Source organism: Silurus aristotelis (assembly GCF_946808225.1).
Source record: "Silurus aristotelis genome assembly, chromosome: 20".
In the NCBI taxonomy this organism is placed as follows: domain Eukaryota; kingdom Metazoa; phylum Chordata; class Actinopteri; order Siluriformes; family Siluridae; genus Silurus; species Silurus aristotelis.
In genome coordinates this window covers 9636496-9650524 of record NC_139593.1, presented here as the reverse complement: position 1 = coordinate 9650524, position 14029 = coordinate 9636496, and the positions used below count along the sequence as shown (strand labels likewise).

General features: G+C 40.1%; 2 protein-coding genes across 6 annotated transcripts in view; one reads left to right on the top strand and one right to left on the bottom strand.

Annotated features, from left to right (window-relative positions):
• raph1b (Ras association (RalGDS/AF-6) and pleckstrin homology domains 1b) overlaps positions 1-9846 on the top strand; it is a 59088-nt gene extending 49242 nt beyond the window's left edge. For all 5 annotated transcript variants that reach the window (XM_083522909.1, XM_083522910.1, XM_083522908.1 and 2 more), the window contains 8 exons: positions 250-371; positions 462-527; positions 1377-1520; positions 1918-2028; positions 2915-3013; positions 3133-3253; positions 3642-3784; positions 4001-9846. In XM_083522909.1, the coding sequence (XP_083379035.1) occupies positions 250-371; positions 462-527; positions 1377-1520; positions 1918-2028; positions 2915-3013; positions 3133-3253; positions 3642-3784; positions 4001-7045 (3851 nt within the window). In that variant the 3' untranslated portion in view covers positions 7046-9846. The remainder of the gene's footprint in view (positions 1-249; positions 372-461; positions 528-1376; positions 1521-1917; positions 2029-2914; positions 3014-3132; positions 3254-3641; positions 3785-4000) is intronic.
• On the bottom strand, positions 8710-12987 carry spp2 (secreted phosphoprotein 2). Its single transcript, XM_083522996.1, has 6 exons — positions 12846-12987; positions 12050-12171; positions 11115-11237; positions 9738-9845; positions 9551-9602; positions 8710-9054 (listed from the first exon to the last, which is right to left on the bottom strand). The coding sequence occupies exons 1-6, from the start codon at positions 12901-12903 to the stop codon at positions 8942-8944; spliced, it is 576 nt and encodes a 191-aa protein (XP_083379122.1). The 5' UTR covers positions 12904-12987; the 3' UTR covers positions 8710-8941.
• Positions 12988-14029: the final 1042 nt, after the last annotated feature.

Sequence of the window (14029 nt, the reverse complement as noted above, 5' to 3'; positions counted from 1 at the left end):
TCCACATACAACCAGGACATATATACAATATCTCATAATGGCAATGTAAAAGAAGTGTGTTTAAAATCTTTCTAAATGTATTACGAATGAAAAAAATGAAGAAAATAAATTACATGTAAGCAAGTATTCAGAGGCTTTTGCCATAACACTCAAAAATGCCAGTTCACTCAAATATCAGAAAGAACCAACACCATAAAAAAAGTGCCTCTACGGGTGGAGAATTTCAATTCACACTCTCCCTGCTTTCAGAGCGCATTTTTGAGGACCACGAGAACCTAGTGGAGAACCTTCTTAACTGGACCAGAGACAGCCAAAACAAGCTTATGTTCATAGAGCGTATTGAGAAGTATGCCCTCTTCAAGAACCCTCAGGTAAGACCTTTTACCTCCTGGCCCTGATGTGTGTAAGATTCACTCTCTGATATAATTTTTTAAATATCTGTCTGTCTGATCCTTTCCCAGAACTACCTATTAGGAAGAAAGGAGACCTCTGAAATGGCAGACAGAAACAAGGAGGCACTTTTGGAGGTCATTTACACACACAAACACACGCACACACTTTTATTGTAATATTAATAATAGGATACTATGGAACAATGTGATCATGTGGGCAAATTACGCTAAATTATGTCCACCCTCTTCTTTATATTATTACCTTGACGTGTTAGTCAGAGGGTTTTAGACTTCGGAGAATCTGTCATAGGTATGCATAAAATGATTAAGAATCAGTTCATATGTGAGCAGCACAGCTCCAGGATCTCTGGTTTGATTTTAAGCCCCAATGCAAAAGGGGTGTGTTTGGGGGGCTCTTTGGTCAACCGTTTTGTATCTTTCACAAAGTGGTAGCTTAGTGGTTAAATTGTGTTGGACCACCAAGCTGCCATTCCCATAACTGCTTAGTTGTAAGTCACTCTGGATAAAGATGTACAAATTCCATACATTCAAATGTAAATGCTTGCTATCAGTTCAACAGACCAATTATAGGAACAGATTGAGTAAAGATCCACATTGATTCTAAATTCTGATCAGTCTGTTCAGATCTGCTGTCCTGTATTGTTGTGGTAGCTCAGTGGTTAAGGCATTGGACTCTGGATCGGAAGGTCATGAGTTCAAATCCCAGCATCACCAAGCTGCCACTACTGGGCCCTTAAACAAGGCCCTTAACCCTCAACAACTGCTCAGTTGTAAGTCGCTCTGGAAAACGGCATTTGCCAAATGCTGAAAATGTAAATTCTCAAATTTGTGTGCGTAAGAATTTTTTTTTTTAGGACGGACCAGATTTAAAATAGAACCCATCCTTTTCTTTTTGTTCTACCAATGTACTGCTTGAGGTGGGTATAAATGCTTTTGCTAAATGTGTGTGTTCTTTTTGAGTAGGAATGTTTCTGCGGTGGCTCTGTATCAGTGCCTGAGATTGAGGGAGTGCTCTGGCTAAAGGATGATGGGAAAAAGTCGTGGAAGAAGCGCTACTTCTTACTACGCGCGTCTGGCATTTACTTTGTGCCTAAGGGCAAGGCCAAGGTGGGTGTGGGGGTGTGGGTGTGTGTTGGTTATCACATATTTTATTACTTGTTTTTATCACTGTGTGTGTGTGTGTATGTGTGTTGTGTAAAGTACAGTGAACTAAATGAGTTTTTCACTGGTATTCCCTGTTTATGGATCCACTTAGCATAGTGTAAACCATCTGCTGCCTGTGACTGTGCCTATGGACTTTAACCGCTTGGGAATAAATCCACATATATGCATCTTTTCCTCAAAGCACAACCATGTTTAACTCACATTTACTGTGAGAGCAGTTTTCTTTAATGAAGTTTATATATTTATATACCCTTAGTGTGACATTACCTTTATTCCAATTAATCACTGTAATGGAGTAACATAAAAGAGAATGACATCATCTTTATTGTTCCTTCTCCAGGCCTCTAAAGACTTGGTGTGCTTTCTGCAACTGGACCATGTAAATGTTTATTACGGACAAGACTACCGGAGCAAGTATAAGGCCCCCACTGACTACTGCCTCGCTCTTAAGGTGTGTGAATATATGTATGTGTGTGTGAGTGTGTGTTTGTGTAAGATATCCCTTACTTTGCCATTAAAATCAATCTATTTATGGCCGTAAATGGTCCCTAGAGTTTGACCCCGAAACATCCTGTGTGTTGTAATACCATTAGTCCTCCATTTCAGCTTCCTCCAAGGATTGTCATATATCAAAGCCATCTGCTTGCTTGGGAGATATCACACCATTTAGCTATTAGTCCAGGTTTATTTATTTATTTATTTATTTATTTATTTTTATAAAAACAGTTGCGGCAACTCCCCAGCAATGTACTGTCAAATTCAAAATGTCTATATCATACCGGCATGTAATATTTCCCACAATGTTTGAAGTAAAAACAATGACAAAATAGAAATTTGATAAAGAACTGCTGACAGTGTAGATCAGAAATTTTTTAATCATTTGGCAACCCTCCCTTCATCCTTCCACTTATAATTATAATTTAAGTAAGTTTAAGGGTCACTGTAGTTCTACATTTGAAAGAACATATAATTTTTCAATTCCATTAAAAAGCAAATCTTTAGGAGGGGGAAGCAGTGACAGTCACGTGACTGGTGAGAGTGAAGCTTATTCCATTATAGCTAATATAAGCATTACTCCAGGAAGAAACTATAGTACATTATGCATAATACATAAACTTTTTACAGTGTAATCACTTTTTACAAGATCTACATTCATGTATTTAGGTATCCTGAGACTTTCACTATTTAAGATTCCATACTGTCTATTAAAAAATAATATTATTATTGAGTAATTTATTGTGCACTGCCATTACCCATTGCTGCCCTCTGGTGGTAGCTCTAGATACCACCTCATCATTGGAAATCATGCTAGGTATGGTAACACGCTCTCCTTACAGCATCCTCAGATTCAGAAGAAGTCACAGTACATCAAGTATTTGTGCTGCGATGATGTCAGAACTCTACACCAGTGGTTCAACGGGATCCGCATTGCCAAGGTAAACAAGTTGGCACTAATCTCAGACCTCTTATATTGTTTGCCATATAACCAGCTTGATACTGATAGCTTAGTATAGTTCACTATACTAATGTTAAAGATGTATACATGTTTTTGCAGTATGGGAAGCAGCTGTACCTGAACTATCAGGAGGCTATGAAACGCACCGAGGCTGCCTACGACTGGTCATCTCTATCCAGCTCCAGCATCAAGTCTGGCAGCAGTTCAGTCAGCAACACTGGTGCGCCATATGCAAACATTATAGTATCGTGTTCATTCATAATATTCATACTTATGTTGGAAAGTGATATCAATATATAGTGTTTTTTTACATTTAATCAAATCATGAGAAGAGGTTTTAGCCGGCAAATCTTTATAGTGCTCATTGTGCTATATAAGCATTGTGAGCATGTGACAATAGGATATCTGATCCAAAGATGAAGTGAAATGTCATGAGTGCTTAATAATTGATTATAACTATTTCTTCTCAGATGGAAATTAGTAATCTACGTACACGCAATGTTTTATCTTTTAGCATATGAGGAAATCTCTTAAAAGTTTATAGATTTGGTATGCATTGACCAGAGTGCTGGATCATAATGATTTTTCCTCTTTGGTTGTCCTTGTAGAGTCGCAGTCCAACCACTCTAGTCAGACAGACAGCGGGGTCTCAGATGGCACCGCATCAACACATGCACGCTCACAGAGTGTCGTCAGCTCCATTTTCTCTGAGGCCTGGAAGAGAGGCACGCAGATGGAGGAAATTACTAGAGTGAGTTGTGAATATCTGCATCTAACGGAAGATTTGCAGTTTTGTGAACTTACTTAATCGGCAAACCAATTCATGGGCCAACTTGTAGTTAAACTGCTAAAGAAAAAACTTTGTGTTTAGTTCACATGAAGGCAGACAATATTACATACATTGTAGTGGTGTATAATAATAATTAAATATTAAATATTTTTTTTTTATATATTCTTTCCCCCTCAGTCGAGACCGGAATCTACGCGTTCAAGCCATTCTATCCACAGTGTCCATGGTGGCCACTCCAGTCATGCTCACGTTAACGCTCTGCATTTGGCGCAACAACAGCAGCATCCAACAGCCTCAGTACATTCCCAGCAGCATGTGCAGCCTCAGCCTTCAGTGCCACACCCATATGCACAGTCAACCACCCAACATCGTGGTAGCATTACTCAAACTTCCATTCAAGCGCCGCCACAGCCTGCTCCAGTTCCGCCTTTGCCAGCGCCAGCTTCACCATTGCCAACTCCAGCTCCTTCCCAGCCTTCTCCAGCCCCATCCAAGCTCTCTCCAATTCTAACCCAGTCCTCTCCAGTACTACCGTTGCACTCTCCAGTTCTGGCCCAAACCTCTCCAATTCGTTTTCAGTCCACTCCAGCTCCAGCTCCACCACCCCCGCCGCCACCTCCACCTCCACCTCCACCCCCTCCTCCTGTGTGCGTCCATCACTACTCTGGCCCACATATATTTGCCAAATACAGCACCATCAACCGCCTAAAGAATGCTTCTCATTCTTCGAAGCCACACCCTCAAGCACGGCAGGTGCTCCCTGTACTATCCTCTCAGTCTTTGAAACCCCACATAAACAATATTCCACCAGGAGCAAATGTCCCACCTCCACCACCTCCTCCTCCACCAGCACCAATGCCTGCTCCAGGTTCAGCCATGGCTGTCCTGAAACTGGGCCCTCCAAGTCCAGCCACTGTGTCTCAGTTCACACCACCGCCTCCGCCATCCCCACCACTGCCATCTCCACCTCCAGCATCCATCAAATCCCAACCTCTTCCACCTCCACCATCAACCCAGTTCCATCTTTTTCCCCCACCTCCATCTCAGGTATCCATCCAGTCCCACCCTCTTCCCCCACCTCCACCTCTAGCCCCTATTCAGTCCAATTCTTTTCCCCCACCTCCAGCCTCTATTCAGTCCAATTCTTTCCCCCCACCTCCAGCCCCTATTCAGTCCAATTCTTTTCCCCCACCTCCACCTCCAGCCTCTATTCAGTCCCATTCTTTTCCCCCACCTCCACCTCCACCTCCAGCTTCTATTCAATCCCATTCTTTTCCCTCACCTCCACCTCCAGCCCCTATTCCGTCCAATTCTTTTCCCCCACCTCCACTTTCAGTATCTGTTCAATCGCATGCTTTTCCCCCACCTCCAGCAACTATCCAATCCCACTCTTTTCCTCAACCGCCACCATTAGCACCTGTTCAGTCACATGCTTTTCCCCCACCACCACCTCCAGCACCTATCCAATCCCACCCTCTTCCACCAGTTATTCAGTCCCAAAATTTTCCACCACCTCCACCTCTCCAGTCCCAATCTTTTTCACCTTCACCACCAGCCCCATTACAGTCTGAGAATTTTCCTCCCCCCCCACCTCCACTGCAAACCAACAGTTTGCCTCCTCCACCTCCACCACAACCCACTCCACCTTCATTAACTTCCAATGGCCTCAAACACATTCTAGCCCTGAAGTTCCCAAACATACCCAGAGATGAGTTTGCTTCTGCCAGTCAAACTCATTCATCACTACTTCCTCCACCTTTTCCACCAACTCCTCCTGCCCCTCCTCTTCCACCTCAGCATGCTCCTGCTCTTGCGCCACCTCCCCCTCCCCCTCCTCCTCCGCCACCTCCACCTCCCCCACCATCTGCCTCAGGGCCACCTCGGGCATTGTCCAAAAACTTTACTGGAGTATTTCCACCCCAAACTGCACCAAAACCATCCAGTTGCCCTATGCAGGTGTCCCTAGTTGCTCCTCTTCCAGGCACTCCACCACCTCCTCCACCTCCACCACCACCTCCACCTCCACCTGCACCTTTAAAAACTCATCCACCACCTACACTACCCAAGCAGCAAAGCATTACTAAAACAATCCCTTCTTTGAGCCAGACCACTACTACATCATCTTTGGTCAAACAACTTGCTAGCCAATTTCCAGGTGCTGTTCCCTTAATGGCTAACAATTTAGAGGGTCACAAACCCCCACCATTAGCACCTGCCGTTAAAACTAAACCAAAATGGCAGCCTGGTGGACAAGTCCAGCAGCAACAGCAATCACCTGAGTTTCCACCACCTCCAGATACTACACTTACTTTCCCAACACCACCACCTCCGCCTCCATGTCCACCTCCTCCACCTCCACCAGGTCCTGCACCACCACCTCCACCTCCACTGCCCCCTGTACAGTTAAGCTCTCCCGCGAAGACCCCTTCTGGATCCTATGGAGCAGGCAAAAAGGTTCCCCTAACCCCATTACGCAACTCCAGTGTCAAGTCCAACTTTTCAGCCGAATACCAGGAGTCCCGCCAAAATCTAGTGAGCAAGTTTAACACCAGCTCAACTTCTTCTGCTCATGTGTCTTCTGGTTCTCCATCCAAGGATTTATATTCGGGACCACCTGCACCACCTAAACCTGGCAAGCTGAACCTGGCCAACCTACCAATGGCTTTGCAGAGCAGAGTGGGTCAAAGCCAGCAGCCCATCACAAATCTTTCCTCCAGTGCCCAAACTGAGAATAGCAGCTTTCCTCCTCCTCCACAAACATCAAATCTCCCACCTCCACCACCCCTACCAGGCACCCCAAAAGTAGCAGTAGTAAACCCCCAGCCCCAGCCAACATGGAGTAAGAATTCCCTGAAGAAGGCAGCCCCTCCTACATCATTGCGCCGCAACAATACAATTCCAGAGCCTCCACCACTGTCCCCGAATCTGCAGGGAGGTCCTGCACCGCCAACCTCTCCAAAGGGAAGCTCTCAGCCAAACTTTCTAGAAGACTTGCATCGGACTCTAAGGCGCAAGTCTTTGCGAAACTCTGCAGCCAAGTTGGACCCTGTGGCCACCATGGATGACATGGTACTGCCTCCACCACCTCCAGAGCTTCTTGATCAGCAGAGACTTAGTGGGAGTGGGTATATGTCCAACAACATTTCTGGCTATGCAACAATAAGGCGAGGCCCACCTCCTGCCCCGCCTAAAAGGGACCACAGCACCAAACTGACAAACTGAGAGTACTGGAATGTCCTTGGATTCTCCTTGATGATCACTCATACAAGGGATTTGGATAAAAGCAATCATTGGAACTGGCTTTTAAACAATATTTAACTTTATGATTGAGTGATCAAAATTACTCATAGGTCAATTGGTCATACTGGTGCACTCAGTATCAAATTCTGTTTCAAACAATGACATGAAGGAAATCTCTGCAACATACTGGTACTGCATGAACTTAATGGCAAAATTATATTACACTTACAGAAGCTAATTTGGTTTTGGGTGGTTGAATGTCAGGAACTATAGGGAAATCACAAGAAGGATGAATTTTGCCTTTGTTTTTTGTTTTTTATATGAATTTATTTAAATACATGAAGACATTTTTTATTTTAGGATAAGGCTGTTAAGGATTGACTATAATTGTGTGAAAGGTAGTAAGTTTTAAGTGTTTTTGTACTGAGAGTCTTTGGTTGGCCTGGCATTTCCCGTTTCCCTGCAAGAGAGGGACTTAATATGCCGGTGAATATGCTTGGCATTCTTTGGTTGCTTGTGAAGTTTAAAAAAAAAAAATTTACCTCTTTGAGTGATATTAAGTAGCAGTTTTCTCAGTGCATAAAATGCTATTTAGCTTCATAGGTAACAGTTGAGACAAATACCTTGGGAAAGATTTGGAAAACATTTAATGGGACATTTCATCAAAATAAGCCTGTCTCATGAATCTCAAAAAAGAACTGAAGAGACATTTCATGAATGCTTACAGAATACTGTGAGATTTTTTTTTGGAATGTGTTGAACCTGTCTGACTTCTCTACACAATTCACATCATTTCAATATGTTACTGTACAATATCACCAGATTTAACTGTATGTTTCTGATTCCTGAATACAATTATTGGTCTTATGACAAGAATTCAGGCCTTCTGGTAACAGCTGTTTATATATCATGGACTTCAAGTGGCTTGGTGTGTATAGCTCATGTCCTGCATCTTGAGATCAATGTCCAAACCTTTAGCAGGGAGCAGTCAATATACAGTCCTTCTTGTATAGGTATTTCAAAATTGGTTCAATTACCAGTGGGATTGTTATTAATGTCCCTACTGAAATAATGATGACCAGAGAGTGTTTAAAACCATAAAATCAGACCATATAATCAGATTTCAGCTGTCACTAAGCAGCAAAATGCAAAAAGACCACACCATATATGTATAAACGTGTAGAATCATGTATTCCACAATCTGTTTTTGAAGGCTGAATATTCAACAGTATCAAGTTTCTTTTAAAGGTTTTTGATGATGTAAACATTAAATTATTAAAGTTAATTATCCAGTCTTAAAGTACTACAAATTCTTGTCTTTTAATGTCTATGACGAATGGTATTGAACAAGACTATGGAATGTCACAGTAAGAATGGTATATTTGAGAATGCCTGTAATTGGGGTTAAAGGTGGTCCAGACAACATTAAGGAAAAATTCAGAAGGTAAAATGCTACTGTAGTTCACAGTTTGCATCACTTTGCAGAGTAAAAGTTAAGATTCTCTTTTAATATTTCTGTGTAAACAAAAACTTTTTAAATAAGGCTTAATGTATGTATTTGAGATGAGATTGTGTGTGTGTGTGTGTGTGTGTGTGTGTGTGTGTGTGTGTGTGTGTGTGTGTGTGCGCAAAAAGTGATACAGCCCAACCGTAACAGTGTCCTTTATTTTAATATTTGTCAAAGAGAAGCACCCATGATGTGGACATGTTATGTTATGTTTCTATAGCATCATTTTTTTTTTAAACATTTAATTAATCATTTTGTATGTTGTATTGTACCACCAAAACTTTACAGCACCACCAAGTATGGAAAATCACTCAAATCTTCAAGGTCTGTATCCATATATTTTTTACTGTTAAAAACGAAAAGGGCTCCGGCTATTCCAGATGGTTGCTGAAATAATCTGGTTGACGGTTGATGCCACCACGTCTTCCAGGGTATATCGGTGGAGGTGCATCAAAGCTTGGAGCCACAGTCGAAAGTACAGGGTCTGTAACAAATGTAAATTTGTGTATGTATTATAAATTGCTCATCCCGGATCCAGTTTCAAGCATAATCAAACCGATTTAAATTTGTATGATTAGTTCGTAATCTCTCAGGATTATCAACTTGTAATTTATATCGTGTTTGGTTAATGCTGGTTATCATAACTTAAATAACTAAAATAATTTAGATGTGTCCACAGATCCTGCTGCACACGTATAGTGACCACTTTATCATTAATAAAGCTGCACCAAACACTCCAGTTTAAGTGTGTATCGCCACATGACTCCTTAACAGGTGCATACAGTGTTGTAACAACTAGTGTCCAAATCGTACACCAAAATATGGAAGTTCAACAGTGGTTTAACTAAATTCCTCAACATTTATTTAAGTCAAAGTGAAGTTACTTTTCAATCCTCAAACTAAATATTGTGTGTATTGGATGTCACACATATCAGAATTAATCCAGCAGGAACAAAACGTGTTTTGATAAATATGCTTACCTTTACGAGCAAGGCGATTTGGATCATATTGCCATCCGGTCCACACCTGAAACTACAAATACATCCAGTTTATTTAGCTTGATTAGGCCACCCAGATTTTTTTTGTGTGTTTGTATATAACCTGGATCTGAAAGGACGACATGATCGGAGTATGGTGTACAGCTTCACAAGGCTTATACACACTCACCTCTTCACTGGACTCGGAGCTAGAACTTTGTGCCTGGCTGCATTGGATCGAGACGACACTAGTGAATCTCTCAGACAAGCGTGTTCGGATCTGGCAGCCCGCGTCCGACTGGACACAGTAGAAGGGATGAAGAATAAGAGGACAAAGATTGGGTTGAAATCATAAGGGAGGAAGACGTTCTTGAATATTGTTATGAAAGAGCAAAGTAAATTGAGCTAAAACTTTTTTTTTTCTTTCATGGAAAGTGTAGTTCCAAACTTTCAGTTTCTTTGAATTTGCTTGGAAAGGTTCTGTTGGCAAGGCACCAGATTGAGGTCAATGCTGAAGAGTTCATAGCTTTTTTTCACGCTTACCATTTCACAACAAGAAGTTCTGAGTCGTTTCAAAATATTAACTTGTTTAATTCCTCACTTTTTTTAAAGGGCTAGTTTAATTCTATTAACTCTATTAATTTAAGAGCTAGTTGATTCATGAACTATATTGTGGTTCATGTTTTGGCTTATAAAATTCAGAAAATGTGCATACTGTAATCTAGTATACATCGTAAACAAGTTAAAGCATATGCAATTATTAAATGTTTTTTCCCCTTTGTGTTCCATTCCGTTTCTGTCAAAAAATTTAGTATAAGATTTTGAAATCTCAAAAAAAGATCTTCGTATAATCTTGTTTAATTCAGAGACCTTCCGCTCTTTTCTTAGTAAGCACCCAGTCATCCTGTTTTGTTATTATCAGATATAAAATCAGTAAATTATCAATTACCTTTTAAGCTGAATTGAACTAGCCAGCTAGTGTTGGTGAAAATGCTAATCATGTGTAAATAAACTTCCACTCAGGAATCCACTCAGGAAGCCGATAATTGCTTATCGGCTTCATGTATTTTAATTCATTTGGAAAAAATGCTCATTATGTCCATTGTGAACTCGGCAGCAGTTTATTCTTTGACCTAAATTTCATGTCAGCTAGTCTGCAGTGGACATTCTGAGCTTTTTATAAATGACTAAATTCCTCTCAGGAATTCTGTTATGACAATGTTTGTAGCATTAGCAGTGAAACAAAAAAACTAAACATACACAGTGTTTGTTTGTAAATATGGCTAAAATCTAACAAAAATCTGAAAACTAAAAGAAATCAGAAGTTATAGAATTTCCTCAGAATTTCCACTGCTAATATTAATCGACTATACCATACCATCAAGTTTGCCTGACTGAGACCTGATTGAGATTTTAAGAATTTGTATAAATGAATGGCTTTTAGCTTTTCACATGTGAACTGAAACACCACTGAATTATGACAAATATAAACAGAAAGCACCAAGTTATACACTTTTTGAGACTTCTATACCAAGATCAATTCATAAGCAAACAAATTGGGGCTTACCACAAAAAAGCCTCTATTGTAGGCGCAGCCCTGAGGGTCAATGCCAGAGCCCTTCCGACATTCTGTTTCCCTTATAGAGAGTTTTAGCATCAAATCATATGTGTTTGACCCCAATGGAACAACCTGGAGTAATGTAATGGAGAAAAGCCTTGAATTATACAGAATGCAGTAGCATTAGGACATATATACATACTGTTATGTGCCTCCTTAGGAGCTTTCAGTGGACCTCTAACTGAACGACCAAAAACAAGGTCTGCAGGACTAAATCCAAGAGATCCTTGAACAGCTTCTCTTACTGCAAACAGCACAAGGGGGACTCCTTCATCCCAGTCTTTGTCAGTATCTAAACAGTATTTCCTTAACATAGATTTTTAAGGACTGGTGAAATCTCACTAATGCACCTTAGGACTCAGGATGATAAGGACTGGACTCATGATGAGTTATGTTTAACATTTTCATAACCTGTGAAAATACCTTGGATAAGAAGTTAGTTCCTAAATCCGTTCGAACTACCTTGGGTAGCCCAAAAGTGTTAAAAAAAAAAATAATAATAATTACATGTTTTTACCACCACTGAAGAAGTAATTCGACGTAAGGGAACTGCTTCTGGAAACCGAGTAGCAGCACACAATATTGTTAGTAAATGCTGATTCCCAGACTTAGTTTTAGGCAGGGGACCAACGCAATCAACAAGAACACGCTCAGAAACGCCCAGTAACACCTACATATATACATACATTCACTTCATAAGCACATGCACCAAATAACACTGAAATCTATTATATCTGTCTATACCACATATGTGTGGTTGCTTAGAAATTCTTTTCACAAGGCCTCTAGAAAGTGATTTTTCAGGATTTCATGCATTCAAGTTTTAAGGGTTCTATCACTTTTATACCTATAAAAAAAATTATTTATGTAGCAAATCCACCTACCTTTGTGACTGTAGCCTTGGACACCCTGTAAAGGTGATGGCGAGCGAAACGAACATTGATCTCATCCAGGGCCATCCTCAGTGCCTCGTCTACTTTAGAGCTCAGTTCAAACAGAGGGAGCCCTGTTGGGATTTTAAATTGGTCATCAATTTTGCAAGTTTGCAAATCTGGGTAAATCTGTATCATTAGACGCTACAAAGTAATGATGTCAGAGAATTTTGATAAATACGAACACCAGTTGTAGGGCAGAGCTGATGAATATTTTGTCTAGCGTAAATGTTCGAAACGTTGCTGAAATATAGATACAGTTGAATTGTACTGTACATCGATTTTATTGTGTTCAATTGTTTAGAGGTCATAGAAAAATGTAAACAGTTTAAATACAATTGTACAATCTTAGATGTGAACTCAGATTTAATGCCAAGATAAGATATAGACAGTTGATGGCATGAGTAGTTTTTGAAATTCTTTTTTTTTTTTTTTTTTTTTTTATCTTTATTGACTTTAAATAGCTGCCATCAGTGGCAATGGATGTCTAGAAAACCTGCTGATTGTATCAGAGTCAACATTTAACTGATTGACCGATAAAGGCTAAGCTAGTCTTAGACTTGAATGATCTTACCAGCATTCCTATTGAAAAAATTTGCTCTATGCCTTATATACTGTACATCATTTTACATAATTTAAGATTGAATGAGCAGATTCAGGGTCAGCCCCCTTATGTTTATTCACATCATAAAAAAAAATCAACAATATTGTAGTGTTAGGATGATAAAAATGTATATGTATGACATACCTAAACCTCCCAGGCACTGGAGAAACAGCAGGAGCAGAATGCAGCACTTCATTTTCATCTGTCAATCAAACTGACACTCGTAGTCAGCAGTAACCACCACTACCCTTAAATCCCCACGCCCTCCTCTGGCTGTGTTCTATTTCACAAATCTTTCATCCTACCTCATTTCCCCTAACCCCTCCCCTCATGATGAGCCATATCATTTCATATATCATTAATTTTCTCATATTTATTTGAGCTTTTCAATGTGAGTTACAATGCAAAAGAAACCAAAATGATTGTGCTGTGTGACATTGACAAAGTGGAATTCACTCGATCCATATCTCCTAAACCTTCTCTATAGGAAATGGAAGCAAGGAACCTATTTTTATTGGAATCAGACCTTTGTCATTCTCCATATATTTACTTTTCCCAGTATGCTGCTCTGTTTTACTTGGCTTCTCTCTTCTGTCTAGTCAGATAGATCAGGATCCATACTTCCTGGAACAGGCTTTCACTGCACTAGGCTTATCACTAACTGATCCAGGATCAGGTTATCCCTTTTTCCTGCATTAGATAAAGCAGTCTGTGACCATGGACACACAAAAGGAAAGGTTTATCCAACTGTGTGAGAGCTGAGCTAACTGTCATGGATTGGGTAAATACAGCCAGTACCTGGTAGATCGACTGTTTGGTTACATTAAGAAATGATATAATAACATTACATAACTATTTGGAATTATTGTGTAACATGAATGTTAGGAATAACTATTGTGTAACAGGGAAAATATATCATTCTTCTCCGCAGCTCATAAATCATTATAGACATTATGACATTTGATATACTAGACGTTTATTCTTAAAGAATTGGAAAATATATGTATATAAATAATTTGAAAGGATATTTCCTGATTCAGGACGTTATTTAGACAGCTAAATTGTAGCCAAAAGATATAAGATACACTATGATGACACCTTAATAGTGATGTCACTTGGATCTTATTTATTTAGTCTCACCCCTTAAAGAACCTGTTCTATAAGGAGCCATTGTAACAAACGTATTTATTAAAAACAACCCGTCTTAAATATCTCTAGTAGCGAAAATCTAGTTGACGGAGTATGATTTTCTTACATAGTAAATGCACAACTCGGTTTGTTTGTCAGTTTCTAATACAAATATTTAAACTATAAGGCATACAGACATT

Excerpts from the sequence above, each read along its gene's own strand:
- spp2 (XM_083522996.1), bottom strand. The coding sequence starts at position 12,903 with ATGAAAATGAAGTGCTGCATTCTGCTCCTGCTGTTTCTCCAGTGCCTG. Across the intron at positions 11,238-12,049 it reads CCAAGGCTACAGTCACAAAG|GTTGTTCCATTGGGGTCAAA; the intron begins GTAGGTGGATTT and ends ACATTACTCCAG. Across the intron at positions 9,055-9,550 it reads AAATCGCCTTGCTCGTAAAG|ACCCTGTACTTTCGACTGTG; the intron begins GTAAGCATATTT and ends CATTTGTTACAG.